The 24,925-nt window shown below is 37.5% G+C and overlaps 1 protein-coding gene across 4 annotated transcripts in view; it reads right to left on the reverse strand.

Moving 5' to 3' along the window:
• Nucleotides 1-24,925, reverse strand: part of SECISBP2L (SECIS binding protein 2 like) — a 58,046-nt gene that overhangs the window by 9,497 nt on the left and 23,624 nt on the right. For 2 of the 4 annotated variants that reach the window (XM_032174394.2, XM_058427400.1), the window contains exons 8-16: nucleotides 21,278-21,412; nucleotides 19,417-19,497; nucleotides 18,717-18,884; nucleotides 18,431-18,572; nucleotides 14,530-14,699; nucleotides 13,601-13,733; nucleotides 11,067-11,229; nucleotides 2,788-3,008; nucleotides 1,745-1,899 (exon numbers count right to left, since the gene is read on the reverse strand). In XM_032174394.2, coding sequence (XP_032030285.1) covers nucleotides 1,745-1,899; nucleotides 2,788-3,008; nucleotides 11,067-11,229; nucleotides 13,601-13,733; nucleotides 14,530-14,699; nucleotides 18,431-18,572; nucleotides 18,717-18,884; nucleotides 19,417-19,497; nucleotides 21,278-21,412 — 1,368 coding nt within the window. The remainder of the gene's footprint in view (nucleotides 1-1,744; nucleotides 1,900-2,787; nucleotides 3,009-11,066; nucleotides 11,230-13,600; nucleotides 13,734-14,529; nucleotides 14,700-18,430; nucleotides 18,573-18,716; nucleotides 18,885-19,416; nucleotides 19,498-21,277; nucleotides 21,413-24,925) is intronic. The other 2 variants (XM_032174396.2, XM_058427401.1) reach the window with 1 other exon arrangement.

Genomic DNA, 24,925 nt, shown 5'->3' on the forward strand with positions numbered 1-24,925 from the left:
AATTAAACATAACCTGGACATTTTTGAGAATCTGTTTAATTTTATAGTAAGTATAAACCTTCAGATGAAAGCATGACAAAAAGTGCTACACTGCTGTAGAATAATAAGTCTCTGAAGATTCATCTCAAGAGGGAAAAATATAAGTAGCATCCTTTATCTAGCTGCATTTTAAATTGTTTAAATTAGCAGGTATAATATAGGATGCTGCTAATTGTACTGATTTTTGAAGAGTGGTAGGTGTTACCTACTAGTAGTGTAAAAAAATATAATCAGGATTTATTATTTTTAAAAAGGAGGAAGGACAGATTCTGTTAAAAACAAAAAACAACAGCCCCTATGTGGTTACATGTAACAGGCTTGACAAATATTTGCAGTGTTTAACAAACCAAGCATTGAAGTGAAAACAATAAAAAGAAAATATGCAAACGGATATGTGAGTTTAACATTGGTTTTACAATCTAAAGGAAAGAAAGAAATTGTTAGGAATAAAAGAATATAAGGAAAGAGAAGAAAAACTGAAGAGAAGATACTAGGATCAAGGAATAAAAGCCTTGAATGAGGGTAAAGATTGGAAGCTTAATTCCAAGATTAGTTGTATCAGAAGGTAACAGTAACAGGTGCACTACCATTCATCGTGAATAGACATACTTGATAACATACCAAGCTGGTCTGGAACTCCTGGCCTCAAGCACTCCTCCCACCTCAGCCTCCCGAGTTACTAGGCTAACAGGCATGAGCCACCAAGAAATTCTCACATACAGTCTAGCATAGTGGGCAGATATACATCTATCTCACAATATTATTCAACAAACATATATTGCCTGCTTATACTCAAGTAATGTGAAAGGTGTCAGGAATATAAAGACAAGGGAAGGGGCCTGTCACCAGGGAATTCACAGTTAAAGGGAAAGAAACATACGTAACCTACAGCAAGGCAGTATGCTATGCTAAACGTGACAAAAGCACGGGCTATTGTGGGAGCACAAATATTTATATGCTCATAGAGCAGGTGGGTAGAGAATGTCATGGGTGGTGGGAAAGAAACAGAATGGACAGGGGAATGTAGGATATGCAAACATGGTGACTGGATAGACACATACACAAAAATAGTGTGGTTGGGAAAAATAGTCTGTCAATGATATCACAAAGTACTTTAGAATCAACTTTGTAAAAAAAGTCTTAAACACTACAGTTGATGAGCATTACTCTAAATTGATAACCATTATATTATCAGCTCCTATAGATAAAGATCTATATTAGCAGATTGCCAAAGAGATGATGGTTGATAGTATCATGGGTACAACTATTGTGACAATTGGTTTAGAAATTTCATTTTCTAAAGGAAAATCCCTTCCAATTAAAGGATTCTTTTGTCTCCTGATTCCTAGTAGCACAAAATACACCCATCTAGAGACTGAAGAAATTACATTACATAATATCAGATATCTTTAACCAGCAGTAAAATAAATTACCAAGTACTATGCAGTTGAGCCCGGAAGAAAAAAACCACTTTGGCAGAAACAGGAACTAAAACCTTTTCAAAATGCTTTAGGATTAATCTACATAAATCTTTTCCACCACTAAAAAAGGAAATGTAATACTCAAAAAATTTCCACTCATTCTTTGAGGGTTGTCAACTCACTCCTTCAAATGCTTAAACATAACACTGGCATATGTCAATTGAAAAATGTGCTATCTGGGGGATGTGCTGGAGAGCAAGACTGTGTGTCTTCTAAATTCTTACCTCAGCACCAAAGTAGTTGAAGATTCCCACTACGCTAACAGGAACCAGCTTGTTCACACAGCGTCCTAGAGCTTTCCTTCCAAGGGCAAACACAAAAGGAATTTCTTGTTCCCGTGCCATGGCTATAACATTATAGAGAGCCTCATCCAGACCACCTGAGAAAATCAACACATGCAGACGCCTTTAGTTGTTGCCTACATGGAGCTAATTGCACACCCAATAGCTAAAGCATAAAACATCGCAGCAAAGAATTCTATGAACACTTGTAGCACTTAACGCTGTTACACGCGTTATCCTATTTGATTTTATACTATACATGGAAGTATATATGTATTTTCTTTCTCCCCATGAAATTCCAAATTCCCTCAAATCCAGTATTTTTCTTTCTCCATAGGGATTAGCACAGCAGCAATCAAACTGCAACTCAACAAATATTTATTATAAAGAAATTAATTAAAATTGTTAATAGTGGCTGACTTGCAAATGTTTCAGCTCAAGAAAAGATCTCTCACAATGCAGATCGATTACACATTACTGGTCTCTCTGATATTCCTCGCCATGCATATGCCTACTACTACTACCTGCTTTGTCTACTACAGTCACCTAAAGTTGCCCATCAAAAAGGACAAATAAGGATGCATGATGTAGTTCAAAGTACTTGTGTGCTGGTTTGCCTAAGTGCCTCTAAATGAAACTGCTGGTTTCTCAGAGACAAATCACCATCATAAAATTTTAAAAGCAGAATATATTTGCAGAAGAAATGCATTCTGGCTAGACCTCCATCTGATCACAACAGAAGGGACAGTTGGTGGGCCAAACTGAAATCTTCCACTGGTGTTCATACATGAGGATTTTATTTACAATCCAGTCTCAATTCTATTACTTAATTTCAGGTATTGAAAGACTGCATTTTCTTTTCTCATGCTCCAATATTCTGCTTTATACCTAAACTCTGATGAGAAAGACATATGGCTTCCACTTTATATTCACTGTATATCCCACAGCTATACTATCAAAACACTTCAAAAGCAAAAAGCGCATACCTTTTGACTGGATTTTTTCACAGTTTGGAGAAATTATAACACATTTGATCTTGTTTAACTTCATATGTTTGGTAACTTCTCTTAGACCCATAACGAGTCGTCTCCTTGCTTTTGCTCTTACGGGATCTTTTTGGTAGATGCGTTCCTGGAAACTGACAAGCTCTTGGAGAAGAAGAGTCACACATTCATCAATCTCTTTACAAAGAACCTGATTACAATACCTGTAAAAAAAAACCAAAACGGGTAACTCCATCCCAATTATTTTCCCTATAGTTACAAAACTACATTAAAAAAAATCTCTAAGAGAAAATATATACAGTAAGAAGTTTTCATGAAAAGTCTTTCAAAGAAGTGTTTTAAACTTCTTAAATCCTTCAGTCATTTACAAAAACAGAAGAGTGATACAGATATTCCTTGTTTCTGCATTTCAAATAGATTTTTTTAAGTATTCAACAAATGCTTGCTTTTATTATGATACTGGTTTTATCACTTTATCTCCATCACCTAGAAAAAGGCACACACTAAACACTCAAAAATATCTGATAAATTAACAAATATACTTGTTGTCTTCCACGTTGTATTCTTTTTTTTTTTTTTTTAAATTATCCTTTAAGTTCTGGGATACAGATGCAGAACATGCAGGTTTGTTACATAGGTATACACGTGTCATGGTGGTTTGCTGCACCCACCAACCCGTCATCTACATTACATATTTCTCCTAATGCTATCCCTCCCTTAGCCCCCCACCCCCTGACAGGCCCTGGTGTGGGATGTTCCCCTCCCCGTGTCCATGTGTTCTAATTGTTCAACTCCCACTTATGCGTGAAAACATGCAGTGTTTGGTTTTCTGTTCCTGTGTTAGTTTGCTGAGAATCATGGTTTCCAGCTTCATCCATGTCCCTGCAAAGAACATGAACTCATCCTTTTTTATGGCTATATAGTATTCCATGGTGTGTATGTGCCACATTTTCTTTATCCAGTCTATCATTGATGAGCATTTGGGTTGGTTCCAAGTCTTTGTTATTGTGAATAGTGCTGCAATAAACATATGTGTGCATGTCTCTTTATAGCAGCATGCTTTAGAATACTTTGGTATATACCCAGTAATGGGACTGCTGGGTCAAATGGTTCCGATTCTAGATCCTTGAGGAATCACACACTGTCTTCCACAATGGTTGAACTAATTTACACTCACACCAACAGCGTAAAAGCATTCCTATTTCTCCGCATCCTCTCCAGCATCTGTTGTTTCCTGACTTTTAAATGATTGCCATTCTAACTGGTATGAGATGGTATCTCATTGTGGTTTTGATTTGCATTTCTCTAATAATCAGTGATGATGAGTTTTTCATACGTTTCTTGACCGCATAAACGTCTTCTCTTGAGAAGTGTCTGTTCGTATCCTTCACCCACTTTTTGATGGGGTTGTTTTTTCTTGTACATTTGTTTAAGTTCTTTGTAGATTCTGGATATTACCCCTTGGTCAGATGGATAGATTGCAAAAACTTTCTCCCATTGTATAGGTTACCTATTCACTCTGATGATAGTTTCTTTTGCTGTGCAGAAGCTCTTTAGTTTAACTAGATCCCATTTGTCAATTTTGGCTTTTGTTGCCATTGCTTTTGGTGTTTTAGTCATGAAGTCTTTGCCCATGCCTATGTCCTGAATGGTATTGCCTAGGTTTTCTTCCAGGGTTTTTATGGTTTTAGGTTTTATGTTTAAGCCATTAATTCATCTTGAGTTAATTTTTGCATAAGGTGTAAGAAAGGGGCCCCATTTCAGTTTTCTGGGTATGGCTAGCCAGTTTTCACAACACCATTTATTAAATAAGGAATCCTTTCCCCATTGCTTGTTTTTGTCAGGTTTGTCAAAGACCAGATGGTTGTAGATGTGTGGAGTTATTTCTGAGGCCTCTGTTCTGTTCCATCGGTCTATGTATCTGTTTTGGTACCAGTACCATGCTGTTTTGGTTACTGTAGCCTTGTAAAGTTTGAAGTCAGGTAGCGTAATACCTCCAGCTTTGTTCTTTTTGCTTAGGATTGTCTTGGCTATATGGGCTCTTTTTTGGTTCCATATGAAGTTTAAAGTAGTTTTTCCTAATTCTCTGAAGAAAGTCAATGGTAGCTTGATGGGGATAGCACTGAATCTATAAATTAGTTTGGGCAGTATCGCCATTTTCACAATATTGATTCTTCCTATCTGTGAGCATGGAATGTTTTTCAATTTGTTTGTGTCTTCTCTTATTTCCTTGAGCAGTGGTTTGTAGTTCTCCTTGAAGAGTTCCTTTACATCCCTTGTAAGTTGGATTCCTAGGTATTTTATTCTCTTTGTGGCAATTGTGAATGGGAGTTCACTCATTATTTGGCTATTATTGGTGTATAGGAATGCTTGTGACTTTTGCACATTGATTTTGTAGCCTGAGACTTTGTGAAGTTGCTTATCAGCTTAAGGAGATTTGGGGATGAGACGGTGGGGTTTTCGAAATATACAATCATGTCATCTGCAAACAGAGACAATTTGACTTCCTCTCTTTCTATTTGAATACCCTTTATTTCTTTCTCTTGCCTGATTGCCCTGGCCAGAACTTCCAACACTATGTTGAACAGGAGCGGTGAGAGAGGGCATCCTTGTCTTGTGCTGGTTTTCAAAGGGAATGCTTCCAGCTTTTGCCCATTCAGTATGATATTGGCTGTGGGTTTGTCATAAATAGCTCTTATTATTTTGAGATACATTGCATCAATACCTAGTTTATTGAGAGTTTTTAGCATGAAGGGCTGTTGAATTTTATTGAGGGCCTTTTCTGCATCTATTGAGATAATCATGTGAGTTTTATCATTGGATCTATTTATGTGATGGATTACGTTTACTGATTTGCATATGGTAACACCAGCCTTGCATCCAAGAGATGAAGCCAACTTGATCGTGGTGGATAAGCTTTTTGATGTGCTGCTGGATTCGGTCTGCCAGTATTTTATTGAGGATTTTCACATCGATGTTCATCAGGGATATTGGCCTGAAATTTTCTTTTTTTGTTGTGTCTCTGCCAGGTTTTGGTATCAGGATGATGCTGGCCTCATAAAATGAGTTAGGTAGGAGTCCCTCTTTTTCTATTGTTTGGAATAGTTTCAGAAGGAATGATACCAGCTCCTCTTTGTAACTCTGGCAGAATTCGGCTGTGAATCTGTCTGGTTCTAGGCTTTTTTTGGTTGGTAGGCTATTAGTTACTGCCTCAATTCCAGAACTTGTTATTGCTCTATTCAGGGATTCGAATTCTTCCTGGTTTAGTCTTGGGAGGGTGTATGTGTCCAGGAATTTATCCATTTCTTCTAGATTTTCCTGTTTATTTGTATACAGGTGTTTATAGTATTCTCTGATGGCAGTTTGTATTTCCGTGGGATCAGCTGTGATCTCCCCTTTATCATTTTTTATTGTGTCTATTTGATTCTTCTCTCTTTTCTATTAGTCTGGCTAGTGGTCTATTTTGTTAATCTTTTCAAAAAACCAGCTCCTAGATTCATTGTTTGTTTGAAGGGTTTTTTGTGTCTCTATCTCCTTCAGTTCTGCTCTGATCTTAGTTATTTCTTGTCTTCTGCTAGCTTTTGAATTTGTTTGCTCTTGCTTCTCTAGTTCTTTTAATTGTGATGTAAGGGTGTTGATTTTAGATCCTTCCCACTTTCTCCTGTGGGCATTTAGTGCTATAAATTTCCCTCTAAACACTGCTTTAGCTGTGTCCCAGAGATTCTAGTACGTTGTGTCTTTGTTCTCATTGGTTTCAAAGAACTTATCTCTGCCTTAATTTCGTTATTTACCCAGTAGTCATTCAGGAACAGGTTGTTCAGTTTCCACGTAGTTGTGTAGTTTTGAGTGAGTTTCTTAATCCTGAGTTCTAATTTGATTGCACTTGTTTTGAGAGACTGTTTGTTATAATTTCCATTCTTCTGCATTTGCTGAGCAGTGTTTTATGTCCAATTATGTGGTCAATTTTAGAATAAGTGCAATGTGGTGCTGAGAAGAATGTATACTCTGTGATTTGGGGTGGAGAGTTCTGTAGATGTCTAACAGGTCTGCTTGGTCCAGAGCTGAGTTCAAGTCCTGAATATCCTTATTAATTTTGTCTCGGTCATGTCTAATATTCACAGTGGGGTGTTAAAGTCTCCCACTATTGGCTGGGTGCAGTGGCTCACGCCTATAATCCAAGCACTTTGTGAGACTAAGGCAGGTGGATCACCTGAGGTCAGAACTTTGAGACCAGCCTGGCCAACATGGCAAAACCCTGTCTCTACTAAAAATACAAAAATTAGCCAGGTGTGGTGGCACAGGCCTGTAGTCCCACCTACTCAGGAGGCTGAAGCAGGAGAATCACTTGAACTCAGGACATGGAGGTTGCAATAAGCCGACATCGTGCCACTGCACTCCAGCCTGGGTGACAGAGCAAGACTCCATCTCAAAAAAAAAAAGTCTCCCACTATTGTTGTGTGGGAGTCTAAGTCTCTTTGTAGGTCTCTAAGGACTTGCTTTATGAATCTAGGTGCTCTTGTATTGGGTGCATATATATTTGGGGTAGTTAGCTCATCTTGATGCATTGATCCCTTTACCATTATGTAATGCCCTTCTTTGTCTCTTTTGATCTTCGTTGGTTAAAGTCTATTTTATCAGAGACTAGAATTGCAACCCTTGCTTTTTTTTTTTTTTTTTTTTTTGCTTTCCATTTGCTTGGTAAATATTCCTCCATTCTTTTATTTTGAGCCTATGTGTGTCTTTGCACATGAGATGGGTCTCCTGAATACAGGACACCAATAGGTCTTGACTCTTTATCCAATTTGACAGTCTGTATCTTTTAATTGGGGCATTTAGCCCATTCACATTTACAGTTAATATTGTTATGTGTGAATCTGATCCTGTCATTATGATGCTAGCTGGTTATTTTGCCCCTTAGTTGATGCAGTTCCTTCATAGTGTTGATGGTCTTTACAATTTGGTATGTTTTTGCAGTGGCTGGTACCGGTTTTTCCTTTCCATATTTAGTGCTTCCTTCAGGAGCTCTTGTAAGGCAGGCCTGGTGGTGACAAAATCTCTCAGCATTTGCTTGTCTGTAAAGGATTTTATTTCTCCTTTGTTTATGAAGCTTAGTTTGGCTGAATTTGAAATCCTGGGTTGAAAATTCTTTTCTTTAAGAATGTTGAATATTGGCCCCACTCTCTTCTGGCTTGTAGGGTTTCTGCAGAGAGATCCACTGTTAGTCTGATGGACTTACCTTTCTGGGTAACCTGACCTTTCTCTCTGCCTTTCACATTTTTTCCTTCATTTCAATCTTGGTGAATCTGATGCTTTGTCTCTTGGGTTTGTTCTTCTCAAGGAGTATCTTTGTGGTGTTCTCTGTATTTCCTGAATTTGAATGTTGGCCTGTCCTGCTAGGTTGGGGAAGTTCTCCTGGATAATATCCTGAAGAGTGTTTTCCAACTTGGTTCCATTCTCCTCGTCACTTTCAGGTACACCAATCTAACGTAGGTTTGGTTTTTTCATATAGACCCATATTTCTTGGAGGCTTTGTTCGTTCCTTTTCATTATTTTTTCTCTAATCTTGTCTTCACGATTTATTTCATTAATTTGATCTTCAATCACTGATATCCTTTCTTCCGCTTGATTGATTCAGCTATTGATACTTGCGTATGCTTCACGAAGTTCTCATGCTGTTTTTCAGCTCCATCAGGTAATTTATTATGTTCTTCTCTAAACTGTATTCTAGTTAGCAATTCCTCTAACCTTTTTTCAAGGTACTTAGCTTCCTTGCATTGAATTAGAACATACTCCTTTAGCTTGGAGGAGTTTGTTATTACCCACCTTCTGAAGCCTACTTCTGTCAATTTGTCAAACTCATTCTCCATCCAGTTTTGTTCCCTTGCTGGCAAGGAGTTGTGATCCTTTGGAGGAGAAGAGGCATTCTGGTTTTTGGAATTTTCAGCCTTTTTGCACTGGTTTTTCCTCATCTTCGTGGATTTATCTACCTTTGGTCTTTGATATTGGTGACCTTCGGTGGGGTTTTTGTGTGGACATCCTTTTTGTTGATGTTGATACTATTCCTTTCTGTTTGTTAGTTTTCCTTTTACCAGTCAGGTCCCTCTGCTGCAGGTCTGCTGGAGTTTGCTGGAGGTCCGCTCTAGACCCTTTTTGCCTGGGTATCACCAGTGGAGGCTACAGAACAGCAAAGATTCCTGCCTGTTCCTTCCTTTGGAGCTTCATCCCAGAGGGGCACCCACCAAATGCCAGTGGAGCTCTCCTGTATGAGGAGTCTGTCAACCCCTGCTGGGAGGTGTCTCCTATTCAGGAGGCACGGGGGTCAGGGACCCACTTGAGGAGGCAGTCTGTCCCTTAGCAGAGCTTGAGCGCTGTGCTGGGAGATCCGCTGCTCCTTTCAGAGCCAGCAGACAGGAACAATTAAGTCTGCTGAAGCTGCGTCCACAGCTGCCCCTTCCCCAAGATGCTCTGTCCCGGGCAGATGGGAGTTGTATCTGCAAGACCGTGACCGGGGCTGCTGTCTTTCTTTCAGAGATGCCCCGTCCAGAGAGGAGGAATCTAAAGAGGCAGTCTGGCTACAGCAGCTTTGCCAAGCTCAATTCAGATAGATTTTATATAAATGATAGGTTAAACTAAGGGAAGAACGATCAGAATTACTAATTATTAAATTCCTAAGGATATAAACCATATGACAACCTGCTATTAGATAAAAACAAATATAATGATTTTGGTAAAGACTTACTAAAGATGCTTCTAGTAGGAAATATATACAATTTCTAACTGAATGTCCTATTACCAACAATTCCTCCTCTGGGCTTGGATAGATTTCTGGGCACTGGCTTTCTCAGTCATAAAAGTAAGGAGCTAGGTAAAACGGCCTCAAGGATCCCTAGAGCTCCAAAAATTTATGGCTATGGAGGATGAACTTAATAATTAAACTGAAGCCAAAACCAAAGAGGTCATGAGATAAAAATCACATGCCTTTACATCAGACAAAGCAAATGAATAGGGCTCTCTGAGATTATGTATGACTATAATGTGAGAAATAGAAAGTCAGAAGTATGAGGGCACTACAGTACCTAATTTCTGGGATAAAGAAGTCATCTAAGTATATACTTCTCCTGTATACTCTTTCCATCTTTTCTAGTAATCACCCCTCATGTCTACCATAAGCAGGTACTTAATAGGGAGAATTGGTGTTTCTTAACTATGAATAACCAGGCAAGCAAATGTCTACTTTTAAATTATATAGTGGGAAAATCTGTGCCTGTTCTTCTTTAGTGCAAAAAAATTTGCAGGGGAATTTTTTGTATTTCTGTGAAAACTAGTTAAATAAGTACAAGTATGACACTACTTCGGAAGAATATATATAAATGGAGAGATTGAGGAACATTTAACTGTCAAAGTGTGCCAAATTGAAGAATGCAATCGAAGACTAGAACATCCCAAAATGCAATTTTCTTCATTCTTTTTTTTCCTTTTTTCCTTCAAGCTGTTCATTTCATACATATGTAACATTTTATCCCCCAAGTGTTTCATTTGCTCCACATCTGTGATTTGATATTTAATTAACTTTCCAAAGCTAGGCAAGAAGTATTTGCTCAAAAACAATGATATAAGGAAAAGGAACAGAATAAACCAATGTAATTTGGACTCACACAGATTATACTTTCACCCTGGGATTCTTTCATATGTCATTTTTAAAGGTAAAATTAATTCATCAACATAAACGTTAAAATCTTAAAATCCTTCACGGCAATAACTGTTAAAGCTATTCACAGATGGGGTATCATATTCTGTGATCCCCCAGTTATCTCAGTTTAAGAACTTAGAAATACTTGCACAAATAGCTTTATGTAATAGGTTCACTTCATACAATAGGGTCTTAGAAACCTATTAATTGGTTACAGTGATCTTTTGAAGGGCCAATAATACAAACAAAAAAGCAAAAGCATTTGTAGGAGGAAAACTGATAGTACAACATTTAATATATAAGATATTAAGAGTCTAGATTTCTAGAATAGAAATACCACCTGATATAAAGAGAATATACTTACTGTCAAATCACTCTGATGTGAATATTAACAGCTGACAGAAGGCAATGCTTTAAATAATAATAAACCCAGCTGTTAAAATCCGAAAGGAGTTAAAGATCTCTGGTCTTTTGTCTGCTTGACTCACTGAGTAACAATGACAATACTAAATTCAGAACTACAATCAAGATCCTTAAACTATTCAACCTCAATAATGAGTATAAAACTTACTCTCTAAATCTTTTGCTGTGGATTTTGGTTATTGTTGAAGATGCCATTGGACTGCCTATTCCAGAACTAGCAGGAGAGCCTTGTGACACAGGTGTCATACAGTATGGAGAGTTCTGACTTGCTGGAGAGAGTGAAGTATCACTGGGCATGCTTAGTCCAGTATCTGTGGAGATGTGGAGTGAAGGCAAAAAATTTAGAAACTTCAAATGCTGAAAAGCTCTATGTTGATCAATGTAATTTAGAACAGCCGTTGTCTTTTGGGTCATTTCCAAGTTTTCCAGAAGCTAATAAGGTGGGCATTTTTCATATCACAAACAAACATGTTTCATACACTACAAAAATTAAATTCTCCTATTGTCTGTTGAAGTATATTCTTAGCCAGGTGAGGTGGTGCATGCCTGTGGTCCCAGCTACTCGGGAGGGTGAGGCGAGAAAATCGCTTGAATCTGGGAGTTTGAGGTCAGCCTGAGAAACACTGTGAGACTTCCATCTCTTTAAAAAAAAAAAAATTCCCTCTCTTTCTCAAAAGTTAAGCATAGCCCAGAAGTCTCCACAGGGATGAGGAAGAATATACATTATCTAAAACATGTATTCCTAGAGAATTTAAATTAAAGGGAAAAAATCTGCACCTCTTAGGCCGGGCGTGGTGGCTCATGCCTGTAATCCCAGCACTTTGGGAGGCCAAGGCAGAAGATTACTTGAGGTCCAGGGTTCAAGACCAGTCTGGCCAACATGGTGAAACCCCATCTCTACTAAAAATACAAATAAATTAGCCGGGCGTGGTGGCACATGCCTGTAGTCCCAGCTACTCGAGAGGCTAAGGCAGGAGAATCACTTGAACCCAGGAGGTGGGGGTTGCAGTGAGCCAAGATTGTGCCACTGCACTCCAGCCTGGGCAACAACAGAGATTCTATCACACACACACACACAAAAGAAACAAACAAACAAACAAACAAAAAGATACCTCTTTCCAGATCACATTACTCACTTCTTCATTTCTAGTTTTCCATCTATTTCTTAGAAATCTTTTTTTTTTAAAACAATCTAAAACTTCCCATTATTGCTGGCAATGTCAAATTCTACCTCACCCTCTCCACACCACTCCTGATTCTCCAGGCACCACCCCGGTTTCTCTCTTATTTGGTCTTTACTTCTGTGTTCAAGAAGCCACATTATTAAATGCCATTTCTTGACTCTACTGTCTCCTTCGTTTAGTTATTGCTTCTTTCCTAAACAGCTAAACTCAGGAAATTAGTTCGTATTTGTATATCTAGTCCATTAATTAGCAAAGTTACACATGGTGTTTTTGTTTGTTTGTTTGTTTGTTTTTTTGATACAGGGTCTCACTTTGTCATCCAGGCTGGAGTGCAGTGGCATGATCTCCACTCATTGCAGCCTCAGCCTCCTGGGCTCAACCAGTCCTCCCACTTCAGTCCCCCAAGTGGCTTGGACTATAAGTGTGAGCCACCATGCCCAGCTAATTCTTGTATTTTTTTGTAGAGACAGGGTTTCGCCTTGTTGCCCAGGCTGGTCTCAAACTCCTGAGCTCAAGTGATCTGCCCATCTTGGCTTCCCAAAGTGTTAGGATTACAGGCATGAGCCACTGCACCCAACCCACATGTATCTTCTTACCTTCCTACTGGGCTGTAAGCTATTCAACAGCAGGACCTGTCTACTATATATCTTTATTACATTCCCCAACGTCCTCCTGCCACTCTAGTTACTCAAATACATGGGGTAAGCATTCAGCAAACATTTGCTGAATGAATGGACAGATGATTACACCTAAAATCAAGGGGAATCATTAAATTGAGAATAAAAGAGAACCCTAAACAAACATGTCCCTGGTGAACAATCCTTTGAAATCAACTCATTTTTCTAAAAACAATGAAACATTGTTGCTTAATCTATGTGTAAACCAGATTTAAATGTGTTGCAAAAAGTTGGGCAATAAAGATATACTAGCAGAAAAATCTTTCTTCTGTGGTGGTATAAATATTAGAAGAAATCTGTGGTTTTGCTAAGTTACCAACTGGAATCATATGTATTGCTACTTACTGTATGACACTGAATCTTACTGACTAACTAGATTCTGCTTTGCAATTGCATTCATTGTGGCATATGTATTAATTCCATGAAAGCAAGAAAATCAACAAAAATGACTCAATGAAAAGTAGCCCTAAAAAGAAAGATAGCCAAAAGTATTCTGGACGTAAAAGAAAACAAAATGAAAATACTTGTGACAATTCCAGAGATCTCATGCATTCGTGACATCTTAATTTTGAGAGTTCGCTACAAATTCAGGATTTAAGACTCAAAAATATCATAGGCCTACTATATAACACCTGTCCCCTTCTCTTTAACCATCTCCCTAAAAAAGCATCTTTAAAAGAAACCACTCTAAAAAATAAAGAGATTTATGTAAAATATGGAGCACGTCTTCCAATCAGGAGCATTAACTAGTGAGAGCTTACCTATCTATTAAAATATTTCAGACCATTCCATGAGAAGAGGAGAAAGGGGGAGCTCCTTACCTTCCTGGGAAACAATCTCCTGTGGCAAATCATCAATAAAATCTAAGTGCATTTCTGTTGGTTCCTCGGATCCCAAAAGATTGTGGTCCACAGTTAAGCGCCCCTTCTTTTCCTCTCTTTCTTTTAAAATAACCTAAAAGTCATTACACTAGTCTTCAATTACTGATTACTCTTCAACTATGTACAAATGATGACAATATACATTATAACACAGGTATAGTAGTTCACTTAAACATGAACATGAGAAGTTTGGCTAACTGGCAAAAAGGCAAATGTAATTTCAGACACTGTAAGTTGAAGGAAGTACTGCATACAAAATAAAGAAAAGCAATTATGTTATAGAATATACAGCTATCAAACCATATCTGATGCTTTAAATCCTAGGTGGCAAACTAGAGTTTCCAAAAAAAAAAAGGTTAAATTAAAAAGTTTGGAACCCAGGTCATACAGTTACATTTGATTGACATTCTACAGTTTTCAATTATTTGGACATGAATTATCTCATTTTGACCCCTTTAACAATAGTGAGTTAAATCAAATATGATCCCCAATTTATAGATGAGAAAGATGAGAGTAAAATGGTTGCCTAAAATGATATGTGTAGCAAGCACTGAAGTTAGTACTGAAATCCAGGGCTTCTGATTCCTGGAGTCTAATGTTTTGGGATACTACATATTTAACTTTTTTTTTAACCTTACAGAAATAATTCACTTTCCAGGGCCCTGTTCTACAGTCATGATATTGATGAAAGACAGTCATGATATTGATGATATCCTGAGCTTCAAATTAACACATTATCGTCAAGATTCATGTGTATGAATACTTCTCACAACAATCTGTTGGCTACGACACCACAACCTACTTTTACAAAACAGATTAAAATCCTTATTCATCCTATAAAATAAATATCCCACCAGATTTCAGTTTACCTTTTTAAGTGCTGTGGGTCGTTTTAGTTTTGCAATTTCCTTCTCTTTTCCTTTTTTTGCTTTAGAAGAAGCAATGTCCACAGAATTAAAAGATGTCAAACAGGGCTGACTTTTGGTTAAAGGTTTTCTATTAGTAGAGTCTTTAGTGTGAAAAGAAGCTGCAGTAACCACTAAAAACAAAGAGGAACATTAGTTTCACCATTAGGGCCAATCCCACATACTTTCAAAATTTCCAATAACTACAAAAACAAAAACGTCCTCCTCCCATGGAAAAAATGACATTGTAACAGTGGAGCACTACACATGGCTAGGCAGTGTCCCTCAGATACAGCTTTTATCTATCCTTTAGAGACTAAGCCAATGCAACTAACCAATTTAGAGGTCCATTATAGGGATAAATAATTAGTTCTACTCTCCTGTACAACCCTCAAATATGGCAATTCCTTGCAACTGGTCTTCAGTCAGAACCATTCTACCTTTGAAACTTCACAATGCTGCACCCCTTCTTATTCCTACTGAATCTGCTATTTGTCCTTATGTAAGATATCTTATCTATCACTTCTCTCCTTATTTCAGTTGGTCAGTAAAGAATAATGATTTTACCCACTCAGATGCACTCAGCCTCATTCAGTAATTTTATTTATTTATTTATTTATTTATTTTGGGATGGAGTCTACTCTGTCGCCCAGGCTGGAGTGCAGTGGCACGATCTTGGCTCACTGAAACCTCCGCCTCCTGGGTTCAAGCAATTCTCCTGCCTCAGCCTCCCGAGTAGCTGGGATTACAGGCACGTGCCACCATGCCCAGCTAATTTTGGTGTTTTTAGTAGAGACGGTTTCACCATGTTGGCCAGGATGGTCTTGATCTCTTGACCTTGACCTTGTGATCCGCCCGTGTCAGCCTCCCAAAGTGCTGGGATTACAGGCGTGAGCCACTGCACCCGGTCTCAGTAATTCTTTTATGTCTGGTTGATACCCTCAGTTTCTACTGGCTTCTTCCAATCCTTTACTATACCTAAATCCCCAACCTCAGTCCTCTCAGTCTAGCAGAGCTTTCCTGCCACTTCCCTGAGAAGATGCTGTCCAATATAAACTTACAAACCACCTGAAAGGAGGTGGCAGACATCCTTACTCCTGTCCAAGGCTCACCAACTGTCTTTATTCTTAATATCCCATCTCAGTTCCTCTAGGATCTAACTCTATTCCTATACCCTTGCATCTTTCATGTTCCTCTCTGACCCTTGACTTTTTTCTTGATCCCCTAATAAGATGCTAAAATCTTCTATCTAAAAAAAAGAAAGGGTTTTTTAAAAAGGCACACCAACTAAACCCTTCCCTTGACTGACTTCCCTTCAAGCTAAGGTGCCATCATTCCCCTTTCCTTCCCTATTAAACTTCTAAACAGTTTTTCTCTCACTATCACTTTTCAAATCATTACAATTTCACCTCTGCCCAACCCATTCTCTTGAAACGTATTGTCAAGGTCACACATAATCTTGCAATTGCCAAATACAATTCTCTGACTCTTCATTCTACTCGTTTTCTTCAGCATTTGGTACCAAGGACTACATCCTTTTCCTCAAAATTCTATCCTTGCCTTCTGTAACATTACACTCCTTTATTTTTCTTATTCTTTCTCAAATCTATGTTTCTTGTTCTTCTTCCTCTTATCCTTTAAATGTGAGCATTCCGCAAGTCTTTGTCTGTGAACATCTTTTTCCTAATTTTTCTTTCCCCCAACAATCTGATTTCCACAACTTCAACAATCATCTGTATTTGAAACTCACTGACTTGTAACCTAAACTATACATTCATAACTATATGCTAAATAGGAACCACCAGAATCTCCCATGCTAGCATTTAAAATACAACAGGCAGCATCTGCTCTTCCCAACAAAATTCTTTTGTGATCCCTATCTTGTGTAGTAACATCGCAGCCGTTATCACCACCACAGTCATCCAAGACAGAGTCTGGAGTCATCATTGACCTGTTTCCAGATCCATCATTTCCCTATAATTCTTTTTCATCATGATCAGTCTCATCCTTTTCTTGAACATGTGTATATATGGGTGTATATATATTTAAAAAGATATATCATTATATATAAAATATATAGTTACATAATTTATAGTAATATAATTATATTAACATTTAGCAACTGCTAAATATATACATTTACGTATATTAACAGTATATGTATACATATATAAACGTATATATTTAGCAGTATATACTGTATATATGTATATAATATAGACATTATATATACTGTATATATGTACATATATAAACATATATTAACAGTTGCTAAATTAATCGAATTTGTAACAATAAGCCATATGAAATATCACAGGTTAATCTTGTCTCTATAATAATATTAAACATTTATTGAGTGATTATAACCCAGATACTCTAAGCACTTTACATATATCATCTCATCTAATTCTCAAGACAATCCTGAAGTAGGTACTCTCATATTAATGTGAGGAAACTGAAGCACAGGAAGGTTAAGTAACTTGCCAATGAAACACATGGAAGTACAGGATTCAAACAAAGGCAACTTGATTCCAGGGCCCCTGCTTTTAGCTACTAGGCCATACCGCCTCCAGAACACTGCTAACTGTCAGTTTTATTCCCTATTTTTACTCTTAAGTGAGAGATTGCTGCCACTCTCCCCATCTCAACATGCAACTCTAAAGCTTTATATACATTCAGTACTATCTGTAATAATAGTTATTACAAATAACTATTGTAATAACAAAGGTTGATAGTGGATTGGTAACTAGATAGGTTTAAACATTTTGCACACAGGTTAAAATTATACGTTGTAATTTATCTTTCTGTCTAATAAGTAATTGTCCCTTTACATAGGATCAGAAGAAACACAAAATTCAATTTTGCCTCTCAGCATCGGTGCTGGTGCTGTACATTCGTACCTTTCCTGTTCCTTTGTTCTACTCCTCACCCTCTAAAAAAAGACTATGAAAAGAAATGAGGGAACACAGAAAAGCTGAGCTCTAAATCTGACAAGGTTTGTTAAAATAGAAATTACTGTTTCAGTAGAAAGCCAGATCATTTTCTCATATACACATACACACAATCTGATCAAAATCCTTGTATGCAACTGAGTTTTAAACTGGATAATTTAAGAGAGCCAGATTACTTGGGATTTTTTTTATTTCAATCTTTGAAAAAGAAAAAATTTGGGTGAGTCAAAATGCATACCAACTGACATTTATGCAGAGATCTAAAGAAGCTGAGGGAAGCAAACTATGCTGATACCTGAAGAAAGAGCATCCCAGGAAAAGGTAATAGTAAGGCCACAGATACTGAGCTAGGATCATGCTGGGTGTGTCTGAGGACTGCTAATGTGGCTAGAGCAGAGTGTGTTAGGAGAGAATGCTGATGAAGGCAAAAAGGGTCAGCTAAAATATGGCTTTAGTTAGGAGTCTGGCTTCATGCCAAGTGAAATGAAGCACTATCAGAGGATTCTGAGCAGTGAAGTGATATAATCCAGCTTACATTTTAAAAAGGTCACTCCTTTTAACACAGACTAGGGGTTGTGGGGAGGGAAAAGCAGGTAGTAGTAAGGAAGCTACTCAGTCTAGTACTGTACAATAATGGGGGCTACTGTGGTGGCAAGAAATCTGGTGAGTAGTTAGAGTATGGACATGTTTTGCAGGCAGGACAGATAGGACGTGTTAAAGGACTAGGTGTGGAATGAAAAGGAGCATGGACGATCTCAAGGCTTGTGGTTTAAGCTGACTTAAAATACACACAAACACACATACATATATATACATACACACACACATATATAAAATTTTAAAAATTTCGATTAACAACATCTAACAGATATTACCAGAGACAAACAGCAAATTGCTCAGACTAATGATATCACCTGTATATGACAGAGGTCTGGTGTTAGTAATTTGCCGTGCTTTCATTGCCTGCTGTTGTTTTTCCAGAGCAGCTAACATGTCCCCTAAATCTAGCTGCACAGGTGTTTTATTCTTTTTTCCAGCTGCTTTTGATAAAGCTTCCTACAAAATAAATATAAAAAATTAATTTTTTTGTTACGGTATGAAACTGGCATTTTAAGATGACTATATTTATCACTCCTTCTATCTATTCCATCAAACCTAGCAAGTAAACTATCACATTTGTTCATAAAAATGAATATGTACCTGTAATTTTTTTTGCTCCATACTTATTTCTGAATATTCTTGAGCTGTGGCAAGGGCTGCTGCTAAAGCCTTCTTCTTCTGACTTTTTGCACGTTTAGGAACTGAGGTGGTAATGGGAATTGGAGTCTGAACTATATTGATTGGTGAGTTTTCAGGTAAATCATCCAACTATGGTAACCAGAAAAAAAAACATTTGTTAGTGATCCCATAAAAGTCAATCGTAAGGAAAAAGGATCCAGAATGTGGGACGTTCTGCAGTACAACCGGACTAGACTCTTCAAAGAATTCAGTGTCATAAAGAACAGGATTTGACAGTGGGACCATTTCAGACTGGGAAATAATAAAGGGACAAAACAGCTTAATGCAGTGGGTGATGGCTGCCTGGATCCTTGAATGAAATAAAACAAAATAAATCCAAAGTAAAATTTTGCAACAGTTGGGAAAATTTCAGTACAGATTGTATGTTATATGATGATATCATTTAATTAATGGTATTTTAGTAATAGAACTGTGGATTTCATAGAGAATTATCTTTGTTCAGGCTATGCTGGAAAGAAATATTAAAGATAGGTACTAAACACCATCTCCTGCACACTCTGCTGCTCCATGTGCCTTTACACTTATCTTTAATATTTCCCTTCAACATAGCCACTGTTCAAAAGATGTTATATTTTGCTTTTCTTTTTAAAGAGTTACTTACTACTTTAGAAGAAAGTTTTTGTTGAATATTCTCATCTTTAGCATTTCCATTCTCATTTAGTTCTTGAAACCCATCTTCATCCTGAAATATTTCACATTTTAAGTAAAAAGAGTTCAAGGCAAACTCCTAAAAAAAACTTTTTATAATGCTTAGAAGTATTGAAAAATGAGGAAGTTATTTCTTGTATTCTACTACTGAATTATTCAAAGTCGGTCTTAAAGAGGAAATGTCATTTCTCACATGCTAAAACATAAACAATTTAATTATTGAAGGATAGGGGCGTATCCACACATCTCCATTTTTTGGATTTATGCACCTACTATTTCATTTTTATTAATAATTCTACCTTCAGATACGTGGGTAATTGAAAAGAAATTCAAACTGGGTTTTATCACATTCAGATCATTTGAAAAAGTGTTTAACAGACAGCTTCATGTAAACTTTATTAATATATTCCTTGTTCTGCATTACTCCATACGATTGCCAATAAGGTTAAAAAAAATTTTCCATTGAAATTAATTTATTAATATCTTCCTTTATCCTGAAAATTATATCTAATATCTTTAAATATAAGTATAGAACCAATAGTACAGTTGAGTACATGTACTACAATTGCCAGATCTGGATATATTGAAACTATTCTTGATAGAATAATTGAGATATACTCTCAAGTCCTTTGGCTCAATTACTAAACTTATCTAACATATTATTGATTTTTTTTTTTTTTTTTTTAGATGGAGTTTCGCTATTGTTGCCCAGGCTAGAGTGCAATGGCACAATCTTGGCTCACCGCAACCTCCGCCTCCTGGGTTCAAGCAATTCTCCTGCCTCAGCCTCCCAAGTAGCTGGGATTACAGGGACCTGCCACCATGACCAGTTAATTTTTTGTATTTTTAGTAGAGATGGGGTTTCACCACATTGGCCAGGCTGGTCTCAAACTCCTGACCTCAAGTGATCTGCCCGCCTCAGCCTCCCAAAGTGCTGGGATTACAGGCGTTAGCCACCACGCCCAGCATATTATTGATTTCTATCCTCTGACCTCAAGCAAGTTTTCCAGTTTAATCTCCCATCTATTAACTCATTTAATAGAATTTATGATCCAACCAAAATGAGTTACTCAAATGAGTTACCAGAGATGTGTGGTGAAAAACATCTTGACACATACAAATTCTACTTGCTTCTTAAATTCATTTCAAATGTTACCTACCCTGCCACAAATCCAGTGACCTGTCTCTGCGCTCAACTCTAACCACACTCAACTAAGTATTAGGTGTGTATATGCCTACATTCTCCTACTACACAGCAACTTTCCCAAAGATAGCAGGTCTATTCACCTTAATGTATCATTCAGAGCACCTTACTGCACACATATACTAGACCACCAGTAAGAATCTGTTAGACGAATAACAATGCAATTAGGATATGAACTGTCTATCAGAGAAAGTAAAACATTTTTCTTCCTTCTCTAAAATTCTCCTGGCTGGCAGCACAACTTAACTAGACTGAACTACTCAAATCTGAAAAGCTTTTCAAATGGATTGAATAACAACAAAAATTAAGTGAAAAAGCTCCATACTAAATAAAGTCCACATGAAATCAAGTTCTATCTCTATACATTACCTCAAAATGATGAAGACACAGGACAAAAATTTATAAAAATAAACATCAGTAAAATTAATGTTAGATTAAATATATATAACCAAGACAAAAATGAGTTAATACTTCTGAGTAATTTATAATTTAATATTAGAATCACATGTTAAGACATAAAAAGTACTCACAATGTTCACAATGTAACAAATTAATTTCTTAATGGGAACATTTCCTATAACAGCTTACAAATAGAGTTTGAAAAAAATACCTCAAAATATAAAGACTCAGAATTTGGATCGCTTCTATGGGATTGACTAGAGCTTAAATGCTTATTATCTGGTCTCTTTTGCAAATTCTGTCTTCTTTCTGAGGAAGTACTGTGTCCTCGGCATCTGAATCCAACCTAAGTAAACCCCAGAGGGGAAAAAAAATCTAATTATTTTTAAATAAATGTTTCACTCAAGTATATAACACTGGCAGAAAAGTACACACAAGTGTACAGCTCAATAAATTTTCACCAAGTGCATCACTTATTTAAAGATCAAGTTTCTGACAAATAAGGTACTTATAAGAAAAATAGAAAAATGAGACAATTAATGCACATTGCTTTTTTCCCCTCGACATGAATATTTACTAGCAGCTTTATTCACAAAAGTGAAAACAGGAAACAAACCAGATGTTCTATAGTGGGTGAACAGTTAAACTAACTGTGGCATATCCAGATCATAGTATAGAAGTCTGTATCAACCACAAAATGGAATAAACTACAGTATTGATAAACTCAACATCCAGAGAACCATGGAAGTGAAAAAGGCCAATCCCAAAAAGACTGTATGAAGGCATACAAAATCTATTGAAACAACAAAATTAGAAACGGAGAATAGATCAGTGGATTCTAGGGGATAAGGAGCAGTTGATGTGGCTATGAAAGCCAACAGGGGGGTCCTTGTGATGATGGATCTGTTCTGCGTCTTGACTGTATCAAGGCCAATATCCGGATGTGATATTGCACTACAGTTTTGCAAGATGTTACCACTGGGGGAAACTGCATATTACTTACTTACTTATTTTTTTTAGAGACGTGATCTTGCTCTGTTGCCCAGGCTGGAGTGCAGTGGCTTGGTCATAGCTCACTACAGCCTGAACACCTAGGCTCGAGTGATTCTCTTGCCTCAGCCTCCCAAGTAGCTGGGACTACAAGCACATGCGACCACACCCAGCTAATTGTTTTATTTGTATTTTTGTAGAGACAGGGGTCTCGATATGTTGCCCAGGCTGGTCTCAAACTGCTGACTTCAAGCAATCTTCCCACCTTGGCCTCTCAAAGTACTGAGATTAAGGGATGAGTCACATGCCTGGCCTTTTACATTACTTTTTCAGTTAGGATCTTACTCTGTCACCCAGGCAGGAGTGCAGTAGTGCGATCAAGGCTCACTGCAGCCTCACCCTCCTGGGCACAAGTGATTCTTTCACCTCAGCCTCCCAAACAGCTAGGACCACAGGTGTGCACCACCACACCCAGCTAATTTTTTTTTATTTTCTGTAGAAGCAGGGTCTACCCATATTGTCCAGGCTGGTCTAGAACTCCTGGGCTCAAGGGATCCTCCTGCCTCGCCTCCCAAAGTGCTGGGATTACAGGCATGATTCACTGTGCCCAGCTACTCTTTAATTTAACTACTGTAAGTCTTCTGATACTTGCAGTTTATTTTTTTATAAAATAGATAAAACAGGAGAATTATTTAATACAAATCTTGTTTCCAAGATTTAAGAGAATAAGCTTTTATTCAATCACATAAATTAGTATTATTATTGTATGTTATGGACTAAAATGTTTCTGTCTCCCAAAATTCATGTATTAAAATCCTAATACTCCCTCCACCCATGAGATGGTATTTGAAAGTGTGGCCTTTGGGAGGTGATTAAGTTATGAGGACACAGCCATCACAAATGGGATTAGTGACCTCATATAAGAAACCCCAGAGACCTCCTTCACCCCTTCTACCACATAAGGACAAAGCTGGAAGACAGCCACCTATGAATCAGGAAGCAGACCCTTACTGGACATCGAATTTGCCAGTGCCTTGGACTTCCCACTCTCCAGAACTGAAAGAAATAAACTTCTGTTGTTCATAAGTCACTGAGTCTATAGCATTATCTTATAGCAGCCGAAACAGACCAAAAAATCCCATTAACAAATATGCAAAATATTCAACTGTCATATGGGCAAGAAAAAAAAATTAAGCATTCTAAGACTCTTAAGACATTTCAAGTTACCTCTCAAGTACCAAATGTAGCTAACAGTAAATGCCTCTCTTAACCAGGACACTTAAAAAATACGAAAAGTATAATCTTCAGTAACAGCTACTCCAAAATTCTAACAACTGCAAATTGGAAAGAAGGTGCTGGTACACAGGCCTTGGATTCTGAAATCAAACAGATGCACACAAAGACCTGGAACCACCTGGATTCTCACGCTTGCTGTTGTAGACCAGAATTAGTATATATGCATTAATGGTGTTACAAACAGTAAAACAAGTTCCTTTAAAAACAAATGCAACCTGATTCTTACACTTTGAGACATAAAGCACCAGGATTAAATTAAAACCCCCAAACTAATGGTCCCAACAAAGTTCACGTGAGCCAAATGTGCAAGTATTCCAATAAACTCATGAATGAATCAATAACCTCATGACACCGAAATACTTTTTGTCAGCTCTTCTAAGAAAGAATTTTGTTGATAGAAAGAGGGTATACTGAACAAAACAAAGCAGAAGCTACAGCTTTGAATATATATTAAGATTCTTAAATGAGTAGCACAAATTAATTTAAAAATTTTAAAGTTTTCATACCCCATTTACAATAAAAAGGAAAAAAATATTAGAAATTGCCACTAAGAATACGTACAAACTCATTTAAAGAAAACTTTACAACACTTCCATTTATTTGATTGACTGACTGACTGCTTAACTGAGACAGGGTCTCATTCTGTCGCCCAGGCTGGAGTGGAGTGGCGCCATCATAGCTCACTGTAACCTCAAACTCCTGGGCTCAAGCGCTCCTCCCACCTCAGCCTCCCAAGTAGCTAGGACTATGGGTGCGTGCCACCATGCCTGCCTTACACCACTTCTAAAGAACACAAAAAAATGATTCAAGTCAGGTGCGGTGGCTCATGCCTGTAATCCCAGCACTTTGGGAGGCCAAAGCGGGTGAATCGCTTGAGGTCAGGAGTTCGAGACCAGTATGGCCAACGTGGTGAAACCTGGTCTCTACTGAAATACAAAAATTAGCCACAGGTGGTAGCAGGCACCTGTAATCTCAGCTACTTGGGTGGAGGCTGAGGCAGGAGAATCACTTGAACCCAGGAGGTGGAGGTTGCAGTGAGCTGAGATTGTGCCACTGTACTCCAGCCTGGGCAACAGAGCGAGACTCTGTCTCAAAAAAAAAAAAAAAAAAAAAAGATTCAAAAATAGGAAGACATATTGTTTTTGCATAGAAAGATGACACATCATAAAGGTAGCTGATTCTCTCTAAGTTTACAGATTAATTTAAATACCAATGGAACCGATTAGAGAGTCCAGAAATGGATTCCAATATATTTGGGAATTTAGTAAGTGATAAAGGTAATTAAAAGTCAGTGAAGAAGACATCAACTTTTCAACAAATGGTGCTGGAAGATTTTAAAAAGTCACTTCAAAATTACAAAGTAGGATCATATCTTACATCATATACCAAGAAAAACTCTAAATGGAATAAAGATTTAAATGTAAAAAGCAAGGCCATGAATACACTAGAGGAAAAAACAAGCAAATTCCTTTACAGCTTTGGAGTAGGGGCAAAGCTTTTCCAACTATGATTTAAAACCCTTTAGAAGCCATAAAAAAAGGACCAATAAAGTCAATTTATAAATATAAACTTC

The sequence above is a fragment of the Hylobates moloch genome, unplaced genomic scaffold (genome assembly GCF_009828535.3).
Source record: "Hylobates moloch isolate HMO894 unplaced genomic scaffold, HMol_V3 SCAFFOLD_14, whole genome shotgun sequence".
Classification (NCBI taxonomy): Eukaryota; Metazoa; Chordata; class Mammalia; order Primates; family Hylobatidae; genus Hylobates; species Hylobates moloch.